Source organism: Lontra canadensis, unplaced genomic scaffold (genome assembly GCF_010015895.1).
Source record: "Lontra canadensis isolate GAN:19392208 unplaced genomic scaffold, GSC_riverotter_1.0 scaffold5, whole genome shotgun sequence".
Classification (NCBI taxonomy): Eukaryota; Metazoa; Chordata; class Mammalia; order Carnivora; family Mustelidae; genus Lontra; species Lontra canadensis.
Window position 1 is genome coordinate 20251164 of NW_022630999.1, and position 24438 is coordinate 20275601.

The window sequence follows — 24438 nt, forward strand, 5'->3', positions numbered from 1 at the left end:
CCTTCTGGCCAAAGGACATCTCCTTAAAGCCAAGAGGAAATGCGCACTTAAGCAGGAGCTTGAAGGAGTGCCTTTGGCCAAACTCTGAGCTTTTTAAAATCTTCTTCTTAAAAACTTCCTTCATCTTCCTCAGCTTAAGAAGATGTTGCTGTCTCAAGGAGGCAGGTGCATTAAAAGATGTGGCTATCAAAAATAAATAAGTAAATAAAATAAATTTTAAAAAATGGAGCACCTGGAGCCTGCAATTATAGATCTCTGAGTTCTGAGTTCAAGCCCCACCTAGGGCAAAGAGATTAATTTTAAATAAATAAATAAATAAATAAATAAAGTGGACAAAGATTAAATAAATAAGTAAATAAAGAATAAAAGATCTGGGCAAGGAGATTAATTTAAAATAGAAAGAAAGGAGGCACCTGGGTGGCTCAGTGGGTTAAAGCCTCTGCCTTCGGCTCAGGTCATGATCCCAGGGTCCTAGGATCAAGCCCCACATCAGGCTCTCTGCTTAGTGGGGAGCCTGCTTCCTCCTCTCTCTCTCTCTCTCTCTCTGCCTACTTGTGATCTCTGTCAAATAAATAAAATCTTTAAAAGAAATCAAATAAAATAGAACAACAAAAACAACAACAACAGCAAAAAAGATAGATTCAGGTATCAGATACTGTCATGGGCAGTCCAAGTAGATAAAAAGGTTACATGGACCAGAGAATCTCATTTTCTCTTTTTTTATTACTTCTGTTGCTGCTGAGGGCAGGCAGAGGAGGAAAGATGCATCAACTATACTAGTGAATCTAGGTGCAGGGAAGGTACACCTGTGGAGGTTAAGTGGGCTTGTTAACTGAAACAGGTAACGTTAGGATAGAGGATCCGTAACATGAAATGGTAAACACCTTTGAAAAAGAACTGAGTTTTATTTGTAATTTTCTAAATATTATTTTTGGAGAGGCAATATGTGCAACTGATATAAAATACAAAAAGATAAAAGAGTATATAGTAAAAAGTCTTTTTTCACTCTTCCCCAGTCCCCTAATTCTCCTGAGACACCCCCACCTTGAGCAGTGTTTGTATACCCAGCTTGTCAGTGTAAACACAAGCATGTATATCTCCCCAGCTTCCTTAGAAACAGCACACCATATATGCTTCTTCTGCTCCTTCCTATTTTCACTTAGCACACAAACATGGAAATTGTTCCCTGTAGTTCCTTTCAGAGCTACCACATTCTTTTTAATGACTGCATGCTGTCCCATTACCTAGATGTGTCATTATCTGGCAAAAGAAGGATCATGTATTAATTTCCTTTCCTTGTCTAATTCCTGGCACAACTCAAGGGCTCAGGTAACATGCAATGCCTGATCCCAAATTAATTACATTTTGTACGACTTGCTTATGTTTTCTTTCCTCTCTCCTTTTGGAGGTAACAGTATTTTTTTTCAATATTCCAGATATTTATATAATGTATATATTCCCCCAAGACCAAGCCTGTCTCCTGCACTGCTCAAACCTTGCTACCTGATCCAGTGCCCGTTTTAATCTAGCTCCTTTCATCTAATATTATTCCCCACTACTTCCTATTTTCTAATGTTCTGAGTATCACTGTCACGCGCAAATATTTACCGATCACTTACTATGTGCAAAAATTTTTTTTTCTACTTTCTGTTATCCCTACCTCTGTGTCACTGCTCATAGACTTTCCATCCAGATTTTCTTTCCTGATCCTGTCCACTAATCTACCTTTGGTTTTTTTCTTTCTGAAGTTTTTTTAGCTAATGTGGTCAGTGCTTCCCTAGAGTAGCAGGCACTTTTTTTCTATAATCATTTCAAGTGGGAGCTTTATGTATTTCCATGACATAACTCTGGCACATGGTAGGTCCTCGGCAGGGCCTGCATAAATGAGATGTTCTCTCTGGTCCTCCTGGGTTTTCTCTCCATCCTATCTTTGAGGAATTGCTGGGCTTTCTTGTTATCTCTAGGTTGCCTAAAACATCCTCCTCCTGGGTGCTCTCCTTTAAAGGAAGTGCTCTTGAGGAGAGGTGCAGAGATCCTGGAAGAAAGTGGGTCTGGGTTCAAACCGCCACCCACCAACTATATGACCTTGGTTTCTCTCTGAGTCTGTCCTTCTTTGCCGCTCGGTAGTTTCCCCTATCTTCCCCTCAATCCAATTATTCTGTCACTTTACCTCATTAGTTTCTTTCATCATAGCTATCACCAGTTCTCATCATCCTTTTATTTCCTACTTGAATGCTTGTTTACTTGTTTTACTGTCAGTCCCTGGCACCAAATATTAAGCTTTATGAGGCTAGGAACTTCATCTGCTTCTAGCGCATTCTGCAGCATCAACGAAGGACACAGCACATAGCAACTGGACCATAACTATAGCCCACTGGATGAACACCTAATCTCATACTGGACTGGGAATTCAGAGGACTCAAATCTCGGTCCTGTCTCTGGGTGCTGGGTGACTTAAGTTACTTTCTGTTAAATTGGGGGAATATATTAGTTAGAACATCTTTATGGACCCTCACAGATTTGGATATTTAAAGGTTAGGGTTAATTTTGTTATGTTAGTAGACTCTGAGGGGGAAGGAAAATCCAGGAAAAAATAATCAAATGAGATATGAATAAAATAGGCTTGATGTCCTTTCCAGAGAAGAAAGAACTCTGATATCATCAAAAAACAGAGTTTTTTTTTTTCAGGTTGAAATAAAAAATATTGAAACAATACTCAAATGCTTAGTCAAGAAACATGACATTTGCTTTATATTTAGGGGAAGTCTGATGATCTTGATAATTTCCAAGAGTCAGAAAGGGTTTTCTATTATGTAAACAAAGCAAGGACAACACACTTTGAAAGCAGGAAGTTAACTCCATCTGTACCAAGGAAAAAAACCAGCTGGAGGCATTCTTTATTTGAATTTAAAGGTAAATGTATTATCTGATAAAAGGCATTATACAAAGTGTCAGACCTTGGCTAAACTTGGTTTGTGTTGGTGGCTTTTAACAATGGAATCAATTGACAGGCATCTAGGTATTATCCGCACTCTAATTGGTAAAACTGTTTCTGAGACTTGAGCTCAGAGGGTGAATATATTGGAACGAAACCTGGAGGCATTTACCTTCTTTTCCATTTTCATACTGTACTCTTACAATAAAGTAAGCTAGAAAAAAAATGTTAAACTCATGAGGAGAAAATGCATTTGTAGTACTGTGCCATATGGTAAAAATCCATGTATAAGTTTTGGGGGGGTCAAAAGTTATACCCTAACCCCTGCATTGTTCAAGGGTCAACTGTATATTTTTAAAATTTTGGGGTGCCTAGGTGGCTCAGTGGGTTAAGCCTCTACCTTTGGCTCAGGTCATGATCTCAGGGTCCTGAGATCAAGCCCCGCATTGGGCTCTCCGCTCAGTGGGGAGACTGCTTCCCCCCCTCTCTCTGCCTGCCTCTCTGCCTACTTGTGATCTGTCAAATAAATGATAAATCTTAAAAATAAAACAAAATTTTATCTTCCTACACATACTTTAAGAAATGCATCCCATTAGATTTGGTATTTAGATTTCAGAATAACAGAAAGGCTTGTCTGGCCAAGGATTTCCCCGTCTTCTTCTTAAGGAGAACAATTTCACAACCAGTGTTTCAGTTCATTTAGCCTTTCTGCTCTCCTAGCTGAGAAGATTTGTTCAAGACTTTATAGTTTGTAGACCAAAAACAATAGTTTTTTTTCTCCCTAAACAGTAAATTATATTACCAGATATTTTCTTCTCCAACTACCCTCTCATTTGTTTGGGGCCTCCCTCCCTTTGAGAAATAGTGATTTATACAATTGTTCTAATTTTGCAGTAGCATAAGTACAGCATGAACCCCAATTGTTTCCAACAAACACTCCAATGCCTCCTGAAGTAAAAGCCATCTGTGTGTTTTTCATTTCTCTTCAATAACCTGAGAAATGAACACTCAGTTCTGAGTGGAGGGCAGTGGGGGATCGGGGTGCGGGGTGGGTTTGGGGACATGGGAGATGCTGTGTTTCCTGTTTGATTGTTTCCATGCACATCAGTCCCAGTGCTGCAGGAAGAAACAAAAGTCCAAGAAAGGATTGTGGAGGCTGCTCTTCATGTGACTAGCTCCCCATAGGGCTGCCCTCCCTAGAATCTAATTACAAGCGGGTGAAAGGACACTAGAAACCCACGAGATGGGTGGGGTGTGGGAGTGTTTTGCCTGCTTTCTTCATGCCTGTATTGCTCAATGGACTGATTGTTGAGCCTGCACCAAAGCTAATAAACAACGAGGATCTTCGGGATAGCAACAGAGACAGGCCAGAAACAATTGTTTATTGAGTAGACTGACATGCTCAGTGCGGTGTGAATTTTCCATTTATTAATACAGCAACAACCTTATGAGATAGTTACATCCCTGTGTCACAGATAAGCAGACTCGATAAGGGAGCTGAAGGCTGGCTGAGGACAAAGCTAAGGCTGACACCTCCCCTACAACCCGACTCGGGGGTGGGAATTGTGTGACATTCTTCCAGGAATCTCCCAACTATCTTAATGTTAATGCCTTGCTACAGGGGAAAACAACCTTAACTTGACAATGGCATGGCTTCCTTCAGAAACTTTTTTGAAACCTCCTGTTCCTTACTCCCCCAACCCCAAAGTATATAATCAGCTACCCTTCATAACCCCAGTGCAGCAGCTCTGTTTGAGCAATTTGTCCCTGTGTTTTAAATAAAAACCAGCATTTTGCACCCACGAAAGACGTCTCAAGAATTATTTCTTGGTCCTGGGCTCTGGACTCCACCCCCCACCCCCAATCTCACCTGCTTTCCAAAACCACACCAGACAGACACTGGAGGGGAGAAGGAGAGTGGGGTTCAGAAACTGCACCTGATGCTCTACTCTAGAGGGGAGGTGGGAGTTCATCTCCCCAGAGAATAAGTATTGGGAATCCCGTGAAATTGCCACTGAAGGCCTGCTCTGCCTCCGGCCTTGGAAATGGAAGCAGGATTTTTCAAAATCCCCTTAGGAGGCAATGTTTAAAAACAAGGTCCAGTAGCTTGGATATTTGCTATCCAGCTACCAACAGCCCCCTTCAAGGGAAGGCACCTAGGGTATGAGGGACCCCTGCTTTGGGCCGACCCGCACCTGTCGAAGACAGCGTGGCGCTCTAGCGGGAGAGGATAGACAGCTGTGTGCGGGAAGTCAGTGCTTTGTCCTCTCCGCCACTGCGGGAGAACGCGAGGCCCCGCTGCCGCCGAGGCTGCCCGGCGCAAATGCTGCTGAGGACAGGCGCTGGTCCACGCAGGATTCAGAGGATCGCGGGAACGGACGGAGGCTCTGGGGGTTTCTAAGCCCAGCCCAAGCCCAGGGCTCTCGCAAGGAAAATGTGCAGAGCCTTCCTAGCGTCCGCCGCCTCCGAGCTCCTCAGAGGCCGGGCTCCTTCCCCACCGGAGGCCGCGTCTTCTTTGTAAGTCGAGCAGGCCCCGGCGGGCCGGTTGCTGTGGTAACGCGGCTCGCCGACTCTGTGAGGCGGAGAGGAGGGAGGCGGGCCTCATCAGACGTCACCCAGACTCGGTTTGGGGTGCTGCCCCACCCCCAACTAATTGTCTGCCAGAAAGGAAGCCAGGAGATAGACGTTTTGTAAGTGAGGGGTCCAGGGAGCTGCATTAGTACAGGGAAGGGGGTGAGGATCCTCTCCCGTCAACGACTTTAACGGCCCATCAAAGCGGGGTAGCGAGGACGACACAGTTTGAGGGATTTGGTCTGAAGGTCCACGCCCCATCCTCGGCCTTTGGGTCTAGGCCACGCCCCCCAAGCGGGGGCTAGTTCTAGGCCACGCCCCTCCTTTGGGCGCGCGGAAGGAGAACCGAAACAGTGTGGTGTTGCTAACTGAACTGAGCCGAGGCCCAGCACCGGTCGCGTTCCGCTTGCGTCTTGCAAGGCCGCCCCGCCTCTCTGCTTTCCGGGCGCCCTCTTGGTTTTGCGCCTGCGCGTTTCTCCCGCGAGCTCGGGTTGGTCGAACACGCACAGAGTCTCCGGGGCGCGCAAAAGGGGTGGAGCCGGCTTGACCAGGTGCGCGCGCGCGCGCGCGTTTGGAGAGACGATAAAGGAGCAGGCGAGTCGGGAGGATCCAATGGGTAGAGTGGTTCGGCCAGGTTTTTAGGTGGGCAGTGCGTAAGGCCGCTCTGGGCACGAGGGCGCCCATCTCACTGGCCCGCTTGATTCCGGGAGCAGATCCGGGGCAGGAAAAGAGCGCCGGGTCAGGGGCCGCTGCCGCCGCCGCCGCCGCCGCTCCCGGGGGACTCTACCAGCCAGCCCGGAAGCCTGCGCTTTGCGGGCACACCTACTCAGGGTAAGCGGGCTTGCGCTTACCGGAGAGGAGCGTGAGATGAGAGTGTAGGAGGCCATCGGGGACCTGCGGGAAGGGGAATGGGGGCGTGAGTGAGGGGAAGGGGGTGTAAAAGGAGAAAGGGGCCCATCGAATAGTGGTAATAATACCAATCACTAGCACACAGTAATAATATTCTAGTGTTATGTGCCAGGACTTTATATAAAGCACTTTATAGGCTTCATTTTTTTATCCTCCCCTACAGTTCTCCGAGGTGTATGTTATTGAACCCATTTTACAAGATAGGAAAACTGAGGCACCGGAGGGGTTAAGTAACTTATGCAAAGCCACACAGCTAGTTGGTGGCATGGGTTCGCATGTAGGTCTTTCTGGCCTGAAAGCCTACAATTGTATTGTCTTTTCTTCGGGGGAAATAAAGGTGGCTACAAGGGAAGGGGCGGGATGAGTGTCGTTTGGAAAGGGAGGGTGATCTAGAACGGGAAGAGAATGATGATAGGAGACTGTGTAAGGAGGAGGACCTGAGTTTGGATCCTTCCGGGCCTCTCGCTTCTCGGTTCTTTTGGCCCCACAACTTTTCCTTGCCGTTCTGTGTTTATGAACCATAGTTATTGCTCTGGAGGCCTGGACAACATGGTTGGTTTTTAAGAACTGGTTGAACTGCGGTTCAGTCCATGGTAGTTGTGCTCGGACGCTGTTTTGGGGGCGGGAGTGATGGAGGACGGCGAGGGCCACCGCGGCGATGTATACAGAGGACCCTCTTTGAAGCTGCTGTGCCATTTCTTCTAACTTGCTCCTACTTCCTTTTCCATCTTATCCTTGCGCGGCAAAGCCTTTGTTCAGTTCTCGGAATGGGGAAGTGATGTTGTCTCCTTGCATCCTTAGGCTTAAACTAAAAAAAACCCCGGAGAACCCCAACTTTCTTTTCCTAAGCAAGACCTGGTACTCTGGATTGCTTGCAGAGAAGGATTTCGGTTGGCTTTATTCGTCGTTGCGCTTTAGAGCTTTCCTGGGTAAATAGGAGCTTTGTTTTGGAGAAGTTTACACTATAGGTTAGCAAGAGCAATCTGCGCAGATTTTACTGCAGATCAGCACAAGGCAGGGACCTCAGTAATTCCTGTGTGTGACCTTTTCTTCTTGAACAGTCGAAACAGAAGGTATCAGTGCTTGTTTTTTACTTTCGTATGGAGTGGAGTAGAGTAGCTCGTGTGGTAGTCAGATTTTCATACAGTGGAGTAACTCCTCCAGTACAGGTATCAGTACTTGTTTTTTGCTTTCATATAGAGGAGTAGCTGGTGTGTAGTCAGATTGTCATAGAGTGGAGTAACTCAAGTGGGAGTCAAGGTTTAATGTCAGCCTGTGAGGGAAACTTTGCATGTGATCATAGTTATCCTTAAAAATTCCTTAGGAAGGTTTAAAGTTATAGATAAGACAATCTGTTTCTCAATAATTCTAGCACAGTGTTTCCTTCAACTTTCAAACTTGTTACTGTTTCTCTGGTTGCAACTCAGGTAATTAATTAGCTTACCTTTAGGGGCTGTATTGCACACATGAACATATATGAATGGGATAGTCCTTTCGTATTGTGAGGTGTACTGTGCGCAGCTGGCACTAAGAGGCTTAAAAGGAGGAAGAATAACTAAGGAGAACAGTATGTTTGTGATTCCCATCTTAGGATCCTTCTGGAGCATGTGTTCACTGAGTGGAAAGTGGCAGGCAAAACTGGTATCATTTATTGTTATTTCTCTCCTCTTATGCTAAGCTAAATGTGCATAATGTGATTCCTTTTCAATTTTTGAGTGGCACTACATTTTGAGATTTGCAAGCAATTTCCCGACAATTTTCCTAGATGAGGGTTTGGTGTGAGGATGTCTTATATATTTTTGCCAGTGGTCTGTACTTGTGTTCCATATTTATCATATATGTGTAACAAGGGTTAGCTTTTTGAAAGTAGCTTAGATTTTTGTTTTTTAAGGTTTTATTTATGAGAGAGTGCACAAGCTGCAAGAGGGGCAGAGAGAGAAGGAGAAGCAGACTCCTTGCTAAGCAGCAACAGCTGACAGTGTGGTGCTTGATCCCAGGACTTCGGGATCAGGACCTGAACCAAAGGCAGACACCCAACTGGTTGAGCCACCCAGGCACCCATGGCTTAGTTTATTTTTTATTTATTTATTTTTTTAAGCTTTTTTTTTTTAAGATTTTATTCATTTATTTGACAGAGAGATATATCACAAGTAGGCAGAGAGGCAGGCAGAGAGAGGGGGAAGCAGGCTCCCTGCCGAGCAGAGAGCCTGATGCGGGGCTCGATCCCAGGACCCTGAGATCATGACCCGAGCAGAAGGCAGAGGCCTAACCCACTGAGCCACCCAGGCGCCCCATTTTTTTTTAATATATTATATATATATATATATACACACACACACATTTATATATATACATATAAAACATATTTTATATGTATATGTACATATTTTATATGTGTGTATATATATATATATATACACATATTTTAAGATTTTTTAAATTTATTTGACAGAGATCACAAGTAGGCAGAAAGGCAGGTAGAGACAGAGAGAGGGGGAAACAGGCTCCCTGCTGAGCAGAGAGCCCCATGCGGGGCTCAATCCCAGGACCCTGGATCATGACCCCAGCTGAAGGCAGAGGCTTTGACTCACTGAGCCACCCAGGCTCCCCTGGCTTAGCTTTTTTAAAAAATTTTTCTTGGAAATGGAAGTCATGATAATGCCTTTTCAAATTAATGTCTCTGGGGTGCCTGGATGATGGCTTGTTCGTTAAGTCTCTGCCTTAGGCTCAGGACATGGTCCCAGAGTTCTGGGATCAAGCCCTGGATGGGACTCTGCTCAGCGAGGAGCCTGCTTCTCCCTCTTCCGCTCTCCTGCTTGTGTTCCTTCTTTCACTGTCTCTGTCAAATAAATAAATAAAAATCTTAAAAAAAAATAAAATTTATGTCTCTGAATTTCACTTCTCTTATCTGTAAAATGTAGAGGAACTGTACAAAGTTGTAAGATTTCTCCATTGTTCATTTTGAAGCAGAACTCCACATTTCATATCTTACCACCTATATCTGTGTCACATTATCTCTAAAAGATAAGGACTCTTTTTAAAAAATCCCATGATAATGTAACACCAAAAAAAAGCAACCCCCCCATACAATAAACCAAAATCAGCCATTGTTCAGACTTTTGTCTTGAAAATGCCACTTTTTAAAAAAATTTCTAACAGTTTAAAGATCTATTTAGGGTCTATAGATTTTGATTGGTTGATAAGTCTTTTACTTTTATTTCTTGCAGTTTGTTGAAGAAGCTGGGTTTTCCTGTAGTTTCCCACAGTAGTTTCTAGATTTTTTTTTTTTTTTAAAGATTTTATTTATTTATTTGACAGAGAGATCACAAGCAGGCAGAGAGGCAGGCAAAGAGAGAGGAGGAAGCAGGCTCCCCGCCGAGCAGAGAGCCCGATGCGGGGCTCGATCCCAGGACTCCGAGATCATGACCTGAGCCGAAGGCAGCAGCTTAACCCACTGAGCCACCCAGGCGCCCCTAGTTTCTGGATTTTGCTGATTGCCTTCCTATGGTGTCATTTAACATGTTCCTCTGTCCTCTTTATTTCCTGTAAATTAGTCTAGAGGTTTAATCAGATTCAAGTTAGATTTTTTTTTTTAAGATTTTATTTATTTTAGAGAGATAGCATAATCATGTGGGATATGAGGCAGGGGAGTGAGTGAGGACAGAGGGAAAGGCAGAGAATCCCAAGTAGAATTCCTGATGAGCACAGAGCCTGCTGCAGGGTTGGATCCCAGGACCCTGAGATTATGACCTGAGCCGAAATCAAGAGTGGAACACTTAATTGACTGAGCCAACCAGGCACCCCTCAAGTTAGATTTTTTTTTTTTTGACACGTGTAATTCATAGTGGTGATGTGTTCTGTCAGGAGGCACATAATACCTAGTTGTCTCTTTCTGTGGTTATTACAGCCATTGTGATATTTTAACAACTTTATTGAAGTACAATTTAAGTACTGTAAAACTAGAGTACAGAGATTTTTAGTAAATTTATGGAGTTGTGCAGCAATCAGGTAGTTGAGTTTGGTAACCTTTCCCTCACCTCGGTAAGATAACCTCATGCCATTGACAGTTAATGCCTGTTCCCATTCCATTGCTATAGTCTACTTTCTGCCTTTATAGATTTCCCTTTTCTGAATAATCCATATAGATGCCATTATGATTATTGCCCAGATCTGTGAATTCTTCAGGATCTACAAAACTGATATTCTATCATTCCGTATTTGTTAGCTTTATAACCTCTATTAAAGGAAACTTTCCTTTGGGATTTCTCTGTCAAATAAATAAATAAAAAAATCTTAAAATAAATAAATAAAATCTTAAAAAAAAAATCCATGAGTTCATAGTGCACTGTTTTAGAAGTTTGAAGACGTTGATTGTAGTAACTATTCATAATGGTGTTTATTATAATTTTTTTTTTTTTTTTTTAAGATTTTATTTGTTCATTTGACAGACAGAGATTGCAAGTAGTCAGAGAGGCAGGCAGAGAGAGAGAGGGAAGCAGGCTCCCCGCTGCTGAGCAGAGAGCCCGATGCGGGGCCTGATCCCGGACTCTGGGGTCATGACCTGAGCCGAAGGCAGAGGCTTTAACCACTGAGCCACCCAGGCACCCCTATAATCTTTTATATATGTTTATCTTTTATATATCTTTTCTTCGACCAGAGGGAGCCTCTTCAGGATATTTCCTGAGTTCTTTTGACACAACCTTAAGAGCTGCTTAACTAGGAAGCTGGTTCTAAGAATTTAGTGTAAATACCCAATTGTCTTCTTTATAAGCCTGCTTTTTTCTGCTTTGAGACCAAAGGCATTTATTTGCTTGGGTCCTTTTTGGTGCTTTGCTTTTATGGAAATGTCTTCACGGTCATACCCACTTCCCCTAAAGTAGTTTATGGTAGTACTTGAAATGACACCAAAAAGGAAGTGCATTGTTTAAGTTAGAAAAATAAGGAATTGGAGTGGTACTGATTTAACATTAATGGGCATAGAAATGGCTTTGTGCCCTCTTGCAGGGGAAAACCTTAAACACAGTTTATAATCTAATCAGAATACTAACATTTTCTTAATTAGGATTATATCATGGGATTTATTCCATACTCAGCTTGAACTTTTGCCCTTATTGGATGTTCTTTATTCATTTGCAAGCCTTTAATTCATGCCCATCATGTACAGGACTGAAATGAGAAGAAACGGATTCTGTCTTTGAGAAGTATCCACCCATATTTGTTAGGAACTTACTGTCTCCTTAAGTTTCAGAGTAATTATAGTCAGTCTATTATAATTCTAGAGAAACAGCTGTTAAAGTGTTGGGTACTTAAATAATGGGATCTTCCAGGGTGACAAACCAAAAGATCAGTTTCTCAGAATTTTCTCAGAGAAATGATAACATTTGAGGATGACAGTTTCGTTTTGATCTAGATTCTTACCATTGCATCTGCCTGTCTTGAAAGTAGGAAGCAAAGATTCATTTTACTATTTCTAGGAATTTTCCTTTGAATATATATCTGTGTACTGGAGCCCACTCTTACGTTGAGGGTGCATGTGGTGGGGTCACCTTTTTAAATAAAGGCCATTATGATAAGCTCCTTTTGGTCTTTTTGTAACTAAGCATCTCATTATTATAATAACGGCATTACTCTGAAGCTGAATCATGTTGGGTTTTATCTTGCAGAATACTGTACCCTTCCATAGTTTCCTCCCAGAATATGCACTAAACTCCTATTATGCTTTCTAGTTGAATTATTTATACTTGCCATCTTCTCTGTTCCTTTTGTTGAATGGCGTAGTTTCTTTCTATTATTATGTGTTTAAAAGTAGACATTAATAATTCCAATTCTTCCTTTCATTGTGGTGGTTAAAGTTTCAAATTAGCAAGTGGGGTTGGTTTTTACCACTTAAATCCCTCACTTCATGATCTATTTGCACAGATCTAAAGAGGCACTATATTAAGTTAGTTAATTGTCTTTAGTTTATATATGACTTTTGGATTGTGGAGAAAAAGAATTTCCCCTTTTATAGGGGGCAGAGGGAGGAGTCCCATGACCATATTCACGATGTAGTTGTTAAGACTTACATGTGAGAGTTTAGGTCTACATTCTTTCGGGCTTTCAGAGTTCCTGATACCTTCAAACTGGCTAAAGTGATTCCTTAAAAATGTTTCCATGATTTGGTCTCTGTGCAAAGTGTAAAAGTCATAGATGAGGTCTACATATTTGTGGTCATTAGGGCCTATTTTAATCTTTAGATAGTCTGAAAAGGGCTCAAATACTGATTTAGGGTAGTGGTTTCACTTCTGTGCTAAAGGGCAGCTTGGGCAAAAGTTTCTTCAGATTTCTTTCTTTGCTTTTTTTTAAGATTTTATTTTTAAGTAATCTCTATACTCAGCATGGGTCTGAAACTTACAACCCTGAGATCAGAAGTCACATGTTATACCAACTGAGCCAGCCAGGCACCCCAGTTTCTTCAGATTTCTTTTTTTCTTTTTTAAAGATTTTATTTATTTGTCAGAGAGAGAGCGAGTGAGAGCGAGCACATGCAGACAGAGTGGCAGGCAGAGACAGAGGGAGAAGCAGGCTCCCTGCTGAGCAAGGAGCCTGATGTGGGACTCCATCCCAGGACGCTGGGATCATGACCTGAGCTGAAGGCAGCCGCTTAACCAACTGAGCCACCCAGGCATCCCCTTCAGATTTCTTAATTTTAGTTTCTTTGGGTTAAAGAAATTGTGTGTGTGTGTATGTGTGTGTGTCTTTGTCTTGACAAAGGCAAATTTCCCTACCTTATAAACTGAAGAATTAATGTAAATAGTCTTAATGTTTTAGCTTAAACTGATGAAGTGATTTTTTTAAATCTTTGTTGACATTATCCCAGTTTGTAAATTTATGTGATTTCAAAATATGTTTTTGAATCTAGATCAGATCAACCAACGGCTTACCCTCTTACAGAGTCAGCTGAAAGTGACTTACCAAGTTTCTTCAAAATGCCTGCAGCACTTGTGGAGAACAGCCAAGTTATCTGTGAAGTCTGGGCCAGCAATCTAGAAGAAGAGATGAGGAAGATCCGAGAAATTGTGCTCAGTTACAGTTATATTGCTATGGTAAAGAGCTCTGCTCTGTTTGACTCACCTTCTTCTATGGACTTAGGGAATGTTCAATGTGAGATTTTGAAAGAAAGGATAACACTAACCCATGGTAAATTAAACTTGGTGGAAGGTTGTGATGCTTTTATAAAACATGGTAGCCAGTGTGTCTGAGAAGGATGTAACTTATAATATCTTAGATTTTTTTTTGTAATGTTACTTTGTGTTTAATTGTTTTTAAGGCAGAAGTTATGTCAGTCCATAGGGCAGGTCTGTCCTGTCCTGCAGATAGGGTGAATTTGACAGTGTTTAAAAACGGTTTTTAAAAATTAGCTATCACCATGTAAAAATTAAGAGATCTCTTTTAAAGTCCAGATTTCTGACATCTCTGGAAAAAAATGGGAAGATCTGGCATTACAGGATCCACATTCTTCCATGTTACTGAGTGGCTGGAGAGGCAGATGTGTGTCATGGTGATATTGACGGCCTCTTCTAGAGGAGGCATGTGCTGTCTAGTTTGCTCTAATCTGCATTACTCATAAGCAGTAAGTCCTTAGCCTCATATTTAAAACTGTGATCTTGTTCCAGGCTTTTTACTCACGATAAATGTAGCTGTTGTTTTTTTCTGAATAGCTATTTCCTTTCCCTATATTTGTATTTTTATTCATACATGTTCTCAACCAAAACTTTTTTTTTAAAGATTTTATTTATTTATTAGAGAGAGAGTGAGCACACAGAGGGAGCATGAGAGAGAGAGAAGCAGGCTCCCCACTGAGCAGAGAGCCTAAACTGGGGCTTGATTCCGGGACCCTGAGATCATGACGTTAGCTGAAGGCAGTGGCTTAACCTACTGAACCACACAGGCGCCCCGAAACCTAAACTTTTTTAAATTCACTGCATATGAATATAGAATGTTCTTAATCTATAGTTAGTCATCTATTCTTACTCACATTCTGCCTAGGATTTCCAATTTGCTGCCCAAAACTTCATGATTCTAGTACTCCTTGTGTAGGTATCAATGAGATTAGTATTTTAATACTTGTGCCCAAGCTTGGGTCTTGTCACATAACTTTTATAAATTAAGATAAAATTTTTATTTATGAATTATCAATTCTCAGCATCCTTCTGTGAAACCTTATGATGAGAGACCTTTTACTTTTCTAGGACACAGAATTTCCAGGTGTTGTGGTACGACCAATTGGTGAATTTCGTAGTTCCATAGATTACCAGTATCAGCTTTTACGGTGCAATGTTGACCTTCTAAAAATTATCCAGCTGGGCCTTACTTTCACAAATGAAAAGGGAGAATATCCTTCTGGAATCAACACTTGGCAGTTCAACTTCAAATTTAACCTTACGTAAGTGTCTGAAACATTTTCAGTGTTATTCTTAGATCTACCACTTTTGTGCAGACTGTGATTTCTGATTGTTTTTATTAATATGAAGTTTTATTTCCATTGAAACCAAGTAAGGATTGGACACAGCAGTTAAATAGACGATGGAATAAGGAATCTCAGAAAGTAAAGTCCCTCTTAAAGAACTCTTATAGGGCAACAGTAAAAAGACAATCCAGTTGAAAATGGGCATCAGATCTGAATAGACATTTCTCCCAAGAACATATAGATACGGCTAATAAACCCATGAAAAGATGGTCACCATTACTAGTCATGAGGGAAATGCAAATCAAAACCACAGTGAGATACCACTTCATACCCATTAGATGGCTGTAATAAAAAAGACACAACAAATGTTGGTAAGGGTGTAGAGAAGTTAGAATCCTCATTATATTGCTGTTGGGAAAGTAGAATGGTGTAGCCTCTTTGGAAAACAGGCAGTTTATCAAAAGGTTAAACGTAGAGTTACCATGTGACCCAGCAATTCCATTTCTAGGCATATACCCAAGAGAAATGAAAACACACGTCCATACAAAAATTGTATGGGAGTATTCATAACAGCATTATTTATAAAGGTCCCAAAGTGGAAACAATCCAAATGTCTGTGAACTGATGAATGGATAAAATAAATATGGTATATCCATGCTATGCTTTTGGACAGTAAAAGGAAAGGGGTAGTAATATATGTTGTACATTGATGTGCTTTGGAAACATGCTAAGGAAAAGAAGCCAGACACAAAAGACCACTTATTATAGGATTCTTTTTATAGGAAATGTTCAAAATAGGCAAACTGATAGAGTCAGAATAGGTTTAGTGGTTGTCCAGGGTGTAGGTGGTGGTGAGATTATGGGGTACTGGGGATTGATTGCATAATGGGTATGGGTTTTGTTTTTGAGGTGATGAAATGGTTTATAATTGACTGTGGTGGTGGTTGCACAATTCTGAAAATACTAAAGGTGATTAAATTGCATATTTTCTTTTGTAAGTTTTTAAAAAAGATTTATTTGAGAGACAGAGTATAGAGTTGGGGGTGGAGGGGTAGCAGAAGAGGGAAAAAGTCACAAGCAGACTCTGTGTAGAGAGTAGAGCCTGACACATCTCATGACCCTGAGATCATGACCTGAGCTGAAATCAAGAGTCAGTCATTTAACTGACTGCCTCCCAGACACCCTGAAGTGCATACTTTATTTATTTATTTACTTATATTTATTTTTTTAAGATTTTATTTTTATTTATTTGACAGAGAGAGAAGGCAAGAAAGTGAATACAAGCAGGGAGAGGGGGAGAGGGAGAAGCAGGCTTCCCGATGAGCAGGGAAGCCTGTTCAATCCCAGGACCTTGGGATCATGACTTGAGCCGAAGGCGGATGCTCAAGGACTGAGCCACCCAGGTGTCCCTACTTCATTTTCTTTTTTAAAGGTTTTATTTATTTATCCGAGAAAGAGAGAGAGAGAAAGAGAGAGAGAAATCATAGGTAGAGGGGCGGGTAGAGGGAGAAGCAGGTTCTCCGCTGAGCACGGAGCCTGATGCAGGGCTTGATCCTAGGACCTGGGATCATGACTTGAGCTGAAGGCAGACGCCTAACTAACTGAGCCACCCAGGTATTCCAGAAGTGTATACTTTAAATGAGTAAATGTTTAGTATGTGAATTACAGCTCAATAAGTCTGTTCAAAATGAAAAATAAAGTTAATTCTCCAGTTAGGAGATAAATTGCAGTTCTGCCATTTTTTAGCTGGGTCATTTGGGATTAGTAATTTTACCTTCTATAATTCAGTTTCCTTATGTATAAACAGGATTATTATTTCTTTCATAATAGAAGAAAAAAGGAAATGAGTAGATGTTAATTAAGGGTAGTTGAAACTGAAGTGAATTTTGATGTTTTAAAAGAGTGGTAAAAAACACAAAACAAAATTTACCATCTCAACCATTTTTAAGTCTGCACTTCAGTAGTGTTGAAGTATGTTTGCATTGTTGTGAAGCAGACCCCCAGAACTTTCTCATCTTGCAAATCTGACACTCTCTACCCATTAAACAACTTTTTCTTCTTCCCCAGATCTTGATGAACCACCATACTGCTTTCTGTTTCTATGAATTTGAATATTTTAGCTCCCTCATATAAGTGGAAACATAAAATATTTGTCATTTTGTGACTGGCGTATTTCACGTAGCATGATATCCTTAAGGTTCATCCATGTTGTGGCATAGACTATAGCAAAGATTGAATAATATTCCATTGTATAGTAGACCACATTTTTTTTTAAGATTTTATTTATTACTGGATAGACAGAGAGATATCACAAGTAGGTAGAGCAGTGGCAGAGAGCGGGGAAGCAGGCTCCCCACTGAGCAGAGAGCCCGATGCGGGGCTTGATCCCAGGACCCTGAGATCATGACCCGAGCCGAAGGCAGAGGCTTAACCCAGTGAGCCACCCAGGCCCCCTAGAACACATTTTTTTATCTGCTCATTCACTGATGGACATTAGGTTATTTCCACCTCTTGACTGTTGGGAGTAGTGCTGCTATAAACACGGATGTGCAAACGTATTCATGACCGCGCTTCTCATGCTTCTGGGATATAGACCCAGAAGTGGGATTGCTGGATCATTTGGTAGTTCTGTTTTTAATTTTTTGATGACGATGTAATTTTTTTTTTTTTTTTAAGAGAGTGAGCACGTGAGAAAGCGTGCATGTGAGTGTGGGGGAGGATTGGGGAGGAATAGAGGGGGTCTGGAGTTAGTGCATCGTCTGATGTCAGGCTTGATTTCAGACCCTGAGATCATGGCCGGAGCCGAAATAAAAAGTTGAATGCTTAACTGAAAGCCACTCAGGTGCCCTGGGATGATGTCATTTTTTAAGGGGAAAATTTTGGGGAGACTCTCATTTTGCTGATTATATGAGGTAGTTTTAGGTAATTCTGATTGGGTCACAGTACTCAAGTACTGCTTTCTTTAGCCGCACCAGGAGCATTTGATAGCTCAGGAATAATGTTTTGATTGTTCATCTGCTTTGGAGATTTCAGTTTCAGGAATAATTTGGGGAGATGATCTGGATCTCTCCTTTATTTGCGTTTTCTTCCCAGTCCATTTTCAAAGCCTGTTATTTATGCCTTAATGGTAATTAATACACAAAGGAAAATAAGAGTTGTTTGTTAGTGTAGAGTTTATGTGTGTGTTTAAAACAATGCTTATTTTAGGTGGAACAAAACAGAATGATTCAACACTGGTTTTAATTTAGTAGAAAAAATTTAAGATTGTGTTTTTCTTTTCCTAGTTGTCTGTCCTAAGTTTATGTGAAGAACAAGTGAAATAACAGTGAAATCTAGTGGGAAAGGAGTTACATAATTTATTTTCCTACTTTTGTGATATGTGGCATTATAAATATTCCTTTGTTTAAATTGATGGGTGTATCTTTGCAGGGGAATATTATGCCAGAGTTGCAAAGGATGTGGTAATCTCTGAGCATTGGTCTGGAAAGATGGTCTGTGCTGTGTAGATATAAGGCTGGAGTTGTGTATGTGTATGTAGAGAAAATAGCCTTCAAGAATATATAAACTGAGTTATTAGCAGTTGTTTCTATGATATAATATTATAAGGACATTTTTAAAAGTTTTCTGGTATTTTAAATATTTTTGTATTGGTTGATTCTCTTTTTCTATAAATAATGGGAGAAATGTGGATCTTTTATAATGAAGAAATTTATTTTGTGAGGGCAAGTCTTTTCCATCGGCCACAGAGATAAGATTATCTACTTTGCATGCTTGCTGGAATACTGGAAAGAATGAGTTGATCTGGGGCGCCTGGGTGGCTCAGTGGGTTAAAGCCTCTGCCTTCGGCTCGGGTCGTGATCCCAGGGTCCTGGGATCGAGCCCCGCATCGGGCTCTCTGCTCCGCGGAGGGCCTGCTTCCTCCTCTCTCTCTGCCTGCCTCCCTGCCTGCTTGTGATCTCTCTCTCTGTCAAATGAATAAATAAAATCTTTAAAAAAAAAAAAAAAAGAATGAGTTGATCTGTTACTAAATTATGAAAGCATTTCAAGAATACTTGTTCTGTAATTACAAGGTGATGTTAATATTGCTGCCCACTACTTCTCTTAGATTAAGAAGTGAATACCTTCTTTTTTAGAGAGGACATGTACTCCCAGGATTCCATAGATCTCCTTGCTAACTCTGGACTGCAATTTCAGAAGCATGAAGAGGAGGGGATTGACACATTGCACTTTGCAGAGCTGCTTATGACATCAGGGGTGGTTCTCTGTGACAACGTCAAATGGCTTTCGTTTCATAGGTCAGTCCCAGATAATGTGTATTTCCCTTGCTTCGGGAAATTGCATTCTTAAGTTATTGCTGCAGTCCTATTGGCTTTTTTTTTTTTTTTTTTAAACTACCTATTGTCCGTTATGGAGTTCAGATGGTAACTTAGCCATGTTTCAGTTGTTTCAAAAAAGACTTTGGAGCTTATACTGGTTTGTTTCACACAGTACTGGGCTCTGTCATGTGGCTGGCTATCAGTAGGTACATTCCAGGTGGAAAGATGGAGGGTGGGGAGGATCAAAGCACTTGATCATCTTTTTCTTGTCCTGTAAGTGGCTGGCCTGTAGTTTATGATGAATAAAACCCACATTTGTAACCCCTTGGGTTCTCTTATAAGTCTCTCATATTAGTCTGGTTTGTTGGTATTTGAGGGAAAGTTCAGATTACAGTAGGATAGATTATGGAAAACTGAAAGTTACAAGATAGCACCATTAAGTTTTGAGAAATAAAGCAGTTGAACTCGGGGGCCTGGTAATTGCTGCTTTTTCAGCTCACTGCCTCATTCTCTCTTGTAGTGGCTATGATTTTGGCTACATGGTAAAGTTACTTACGGATTCTCGTTTGCCAGAAGAGGAACATGAATTCTTTCATATTCTGAACCTTTTTTTCCCATCCATTTATGATGTGAAATACCTGATGAAGAGCTGCAAAAATCTTAAGGTACACAATATTTTTCTTGTTGCTATTTAGCAACAAAAAAGACAAAACAGGCTTGTCATTTTGCTTTACCACTATTTTTAGAAATTAAATTATTATTATTATTTATTGCTCCTTACTCATTCTTCAGTGCCTTCTAGGTGTACTGAGGTGGGTGTATGTAGAGCTGATTGGCACAGGGATTTGTGTGGTGAATGTATTTAATCTGGGGATGAAGGGATCCCTCTGCTTCTCTTATTCTGGGGGAGGCCTTTGTCACTTAGGGCTCACAAACCTAGTGAAATCGTTGGTGGCATGAGGTGTGTATGTAGTTTGTTAGGGATGGGGTCTGTAGTGTACCAGACTCAGAGGGGTTCTTAACCCTAGATAGTTCAAGAACTCAGCACCCTAGTAAGTTGTTGACGTAAGAGATTTTCTGTCTAGAATTGGATTGGTATTTACTGTTTCCTCAATCTTGTTTTATAGCCATTAGGACTTTAAAATGGGGCAGAGGTCTGATACAATTAATGATATGTAAAAGGAAGGAATGAAAAGTGAAATATAACACAGTGTATTTTTTGGAGGGTTAAAAGGGGATATTGCTGGGGTAAGGCCTTAGTAAATGACCTGTTCCCACTTGTCATCACCAAAAGAATTAAACTAAAAAGTGGACTTAGTTGATTCCAGTAGAGGAGGGGTGGGTCTGAAATACTCTCTTTGTTTTCTTTACATTTGTAGGGTGGTCTTCAGGAAGTTGCTGATCAGTTGGATTTGCAGAGAATTGGAAGGCAACACCAGGCAGGCTCAGACTCGCTGCTGACAGGAATGGCTTTCTTCAGGATGAAAGAGGTAAGGGAGATGGGTTTTCTTTGTGGGCTGAGATTTGTTGAAAATTTATAGTTCTGATGGAAGTTGATCACTTTGAAAGTAGTTGTTTTGTTTGTTTGTTATGATGTTCAGTATATTATATGCAGTTCGGGAGGCAAAGTTACCCTGAAATGGAGGCTCCCTCAGCTTATTCAAGTCTAGACATATACTTGGTGTTCTTTGCAGTTCTCTTGTTGTAATTTGCTTTTCTTTTGATTTCTCTAATATGGACACATTTGTACACTCACTTATTTTATGCTTAAGTTTTGTGAGTTGTCAAATGTCTGGCAACCAGCATATTCCATGACAAGCTGAAAGGTTTTCTCTAAAATCAGGAACAGCACAAGCATGCCCATTCTTGCCACTTTTATTCAACATAGTATTGGAAGTCCTAGCCAGAGTAATTAGGCAAGCACAAGAAATACAGGGGATCCAAGTTAGAACAGAGGAAGTAAAACTGTCACTGTTTTCAGATGGCATGATATTGTACATAGAAAACTCGAAAGAGTCCACCAAGAAGCTTTTAGAGTAAATGAATTCAGTAAAATTTCAAGATACAAAATCAGTATACAAATATCTTGTGTTTCTGTATATTAATAATGAACTGTCAGGAAGAAGTTAAGAAAGAATCCCATTTACAACTGCACCAAGAACAATAAAGTACCTAGGAACCACTTTAACCAAGAAGGTAAAAGACCTGTACCCTGAAAATTACAAGGCATTGATGAAAGAAACTGAAGAAGACACAAATAAATGGAAAGATACTTAGGGCTCATGAATTGGAAGAATTAATATCCATTTTTTTTAAAAAAAGATTTTATCCATTTGAGAGAGAGGGAGAAGGAAACTCCCGACTGAGCAGGGAGCCCGACGTAGGGCTGAGTCCCAGGACCCTGGGATCATGACCTGAGCTGAAAGCAGATGCTTAACCGACTGAGCCATCCAGGCGCCCCTAGAAGAATATATATTCTGAAAATGTCCGTACTTTCCAAAGCAGTCTTACAGATTCTGTGCAGTCTCTGTCAAAATTCCTGTGGCATTTTTCACAGAAGTAGAACAAGGATCTTATAGTTTGTGTGGAACTGTAGAAGTCCTGAGAAAGAAGAACAAAGCTGGTGGCATCATTCTCCCCCGAGGTTGCTTAGGCAATGGCTGGAGACATTTTTGGTTGTCACAGTCTAGAGCAGGAGAGGGGAGGCCCACTACCAGCCAGGGACCTCGCTAAACATTCTACGGTACACTGGACAGCTCCCTTCATGCCACCACCCCCACCCCGCCCCCAACAAGGAATTACCCTGCCCAGTAGGGCCAGGGTTGAGGTACCCTACTGAAGTGTGTAATATCCACTCTCTCACTTGGAAAGGCCTCCTATTGGCCCATTTTCTAGATAGGGAACCGTGGCTGAAGGAGAGTTGGAAGATCACAGAGTGTAGAGCCCAAGCTCCTAAGCACCGCACTGCTTGTTAAAGAGAAGGGAGGAGATGGGGATGGTTGTACTAAACAGTGGCAGCAGCCCACAGATCCTGGCAGTAGAAGAACTCTTGGAGAGTCGAAGTCTGCTCAGAAAGGAGAGCCTATATATTAAGAAGGGAGCATGAAAAGACTATGTAAGAGGAGAGATTTGGAGCCTTTCTTTATGAAGTTACTTCCTAGTTGGGTAGATCGTCAGGGCTTGGAGACGGCTGGGAGGTGCTGATGTAGTAGTGTTGAGACTTGGCATGACTGCTGGCGGGATTCTCACCGTGGGTTCTCTGTCCTGTCCTGCAGTTGTTTTTTGAGGACAGTATTGATGATGCCAAATACTGTGGGCGACTCTATGGCCTAGGCACAGGAGTGGCCCAGAAGCAGAATGAGGATGTGGACTCTGCCCAGGAGAAGATGAGCATTCTGGCTATCATCAACAACATGCAGCAGTGATGGTGTCGAGGCTCTGTAGGGCGGGCCTGATCCCAGAGTGGTGCTTTTCTGCTGACTGTGTACTTCCCTTCCTCCCCAAGAGAAAATGCTTCTTTTGAGCAAACTGTACCTACCATCTGCGTTGAAAGACTTTTGTTGTATTGAAGACAAAAGATGTCTTTATTTTAGATCCAGAAGAGGGGAGTTGACTCTGAATTTGTAAACAAGTCTTCCCTATTCCTCATCCCCAAGCCTCTCTCCAGTTGCTTCCTGCCACCAGCATCCATGGCTCATTTGACACCTTTTTAAATATCCAGGACAAGTCAGAAAGACTAGTAAAATATATATAACTCTTTATCTGTTGTCATCCTTTTTCTTTTAAGTCTTGCTACTCTCTGAGGATGAAGACTTTTTGATGGGATTCTCAGCTGAGCTGAGGGTTTCCAGGGAAAGTGGAACAAAATGGGTGTTTTGTGAATTCGTTTATAGATGTCTTTTCCTTCTTCTTCTTCTTCTTCTTTTTTTTTTTTTTAGGGGGGACCTTTCTCTAGTCCTTGCTTTCCTCACACGTTGTTAGTCTTTCATTATATGCTATTATGTGGAAATGAATTACTCAGTGCTGAAATTTTGAAGACCAGATAATGAAAACTTTTATTAAAAACAAAATTCTTCTGAATCTGTTTACCCTTTATTCATGAGGAACTCCAGAATTGGTAATGGGTATTAAGTTAACCACTTTATGTGTCTTTAAGTCTGTGTTCCAGTGTGCCACTGAGATTTGCTGTCACATGTCTATCATTTGCAATCATTTTAAGTCTTAATATAATAAAATATCCTATATTTGTTCCTGAACGAATTAAGATCAGAATTTTGGACCATAACTCTTATATTTTCAGTAATGCGATTTCAGATGGTCTTTTGTATTTTTCCGCGTCTCTTTGTTCTCCCTGCTTTTCCTTTTGGCGAACCTGAGGAGAAGTCAGGGAGACTGATTATGTGAGTACCAGGATTGTGAGTCTTTGAAAAGTTAATAGTGGTACATGTAAACAGGGCAGTAAGGAATTTGGTTAGCGTTCTCTTGGCGTAATATCCCACAACTGGGGTAGGAAGCTCAGGACTGTGATTTTTTTTTTTTTTTTCCTTAAACTAGTCATTTAAAAAGTACATTATGTTGTTTTTTGAATGACTGCAGTACGGACAATTTAGAAAAACCAAAAACCCCTTTGAAATATGAAAACTGGTAACTCACTGAAGTGGATGAATAAATAGTCTTACATTTTAAAAGCTTATGGAAAACTCAGTTTCACATGATTCGAAAATGTCAAGTATTATAAGCTGGTATTTAAGATGCTTGTAAATATTATTTATGTTTTTAATTTTGTAAAATAAAGATTTCTTTTTAACCACTGGCATGAAGGTTTGATCTTTCATAGCTATTAATTGCTGACTGTAGAAGATAGCTATTTGCAATCAGTGATGAGAAGCATCTCACCTGCCCCCAAACTCTTGTCTCCATATCCCACAAGTTGGCTTGCGTATAAAATGTCTCACTTTCTTGGAAGTTGTTCTTTTAAGATTTTATTTATTTACTAGAGAGTGTGAGTGAAAGAAAAGAGACCACGAACCAGGGGGAGAGGGAGAGGGAGAGGGAGAAGCAGGGCTCCATCCTGAGACCCTGGGATCATGACCTGACCCAAAGGCAGACACTTGAGCGACTGAGCCACCCAGGCATCCCTGTAGGACGTTTTTAATGGCTAACTGTGTAAACGGAATTGACTCCTCACTTCATAAGCCCCGAGTGATTGTCCAGCCTTAATAGGAAAACTAGTTTTAATTCTGTCCTGGGACCACTCC

General features: G+C 41.2%; 1 protein-coding gene across 2 annotated transcripts; it reads left to right on the forward strand.

Annotated features, from left to right (window-relative positions):
• The first annotated feature begins 5350 nt into the window (after positions 1–5350).
• On the forward strand, positions 5351–23048 carry CNOT8 (CCR4-NOT transcription complex subunit 8). 2 transcript variants are annotated; one of them, XM_032851644.1, is made up of 7 exons: positions 5351–5452; positions 13317–13500; positions 14647–14840; positions 18998–19159; positions 19701–19845; positions 20560–20670; positions 22456–23048. In XM_032851644.1, the coding sequence occupies exons 1-7, from the start codon at positions 5370–5372 to the stop codon at positions 22603–22605; spliced, it is 1029 nt and encodes a 342-aa protein (XP_032707535.1). In that variant the 5' UTR covers positions 5351–5369; the 3' UTR covers positions 22606–23048. The 2 variants fall into 2 exon arrangements, with proteins under 2 accessions (XP_032707535.1, XP_032707536.1); XM_032851645.1 differs by lacking the exon at positions 5351–5452 and adding an exon at positions 6090–6337.
• Positions 23049–24438: the final 1390 nt, after the last annotated feature.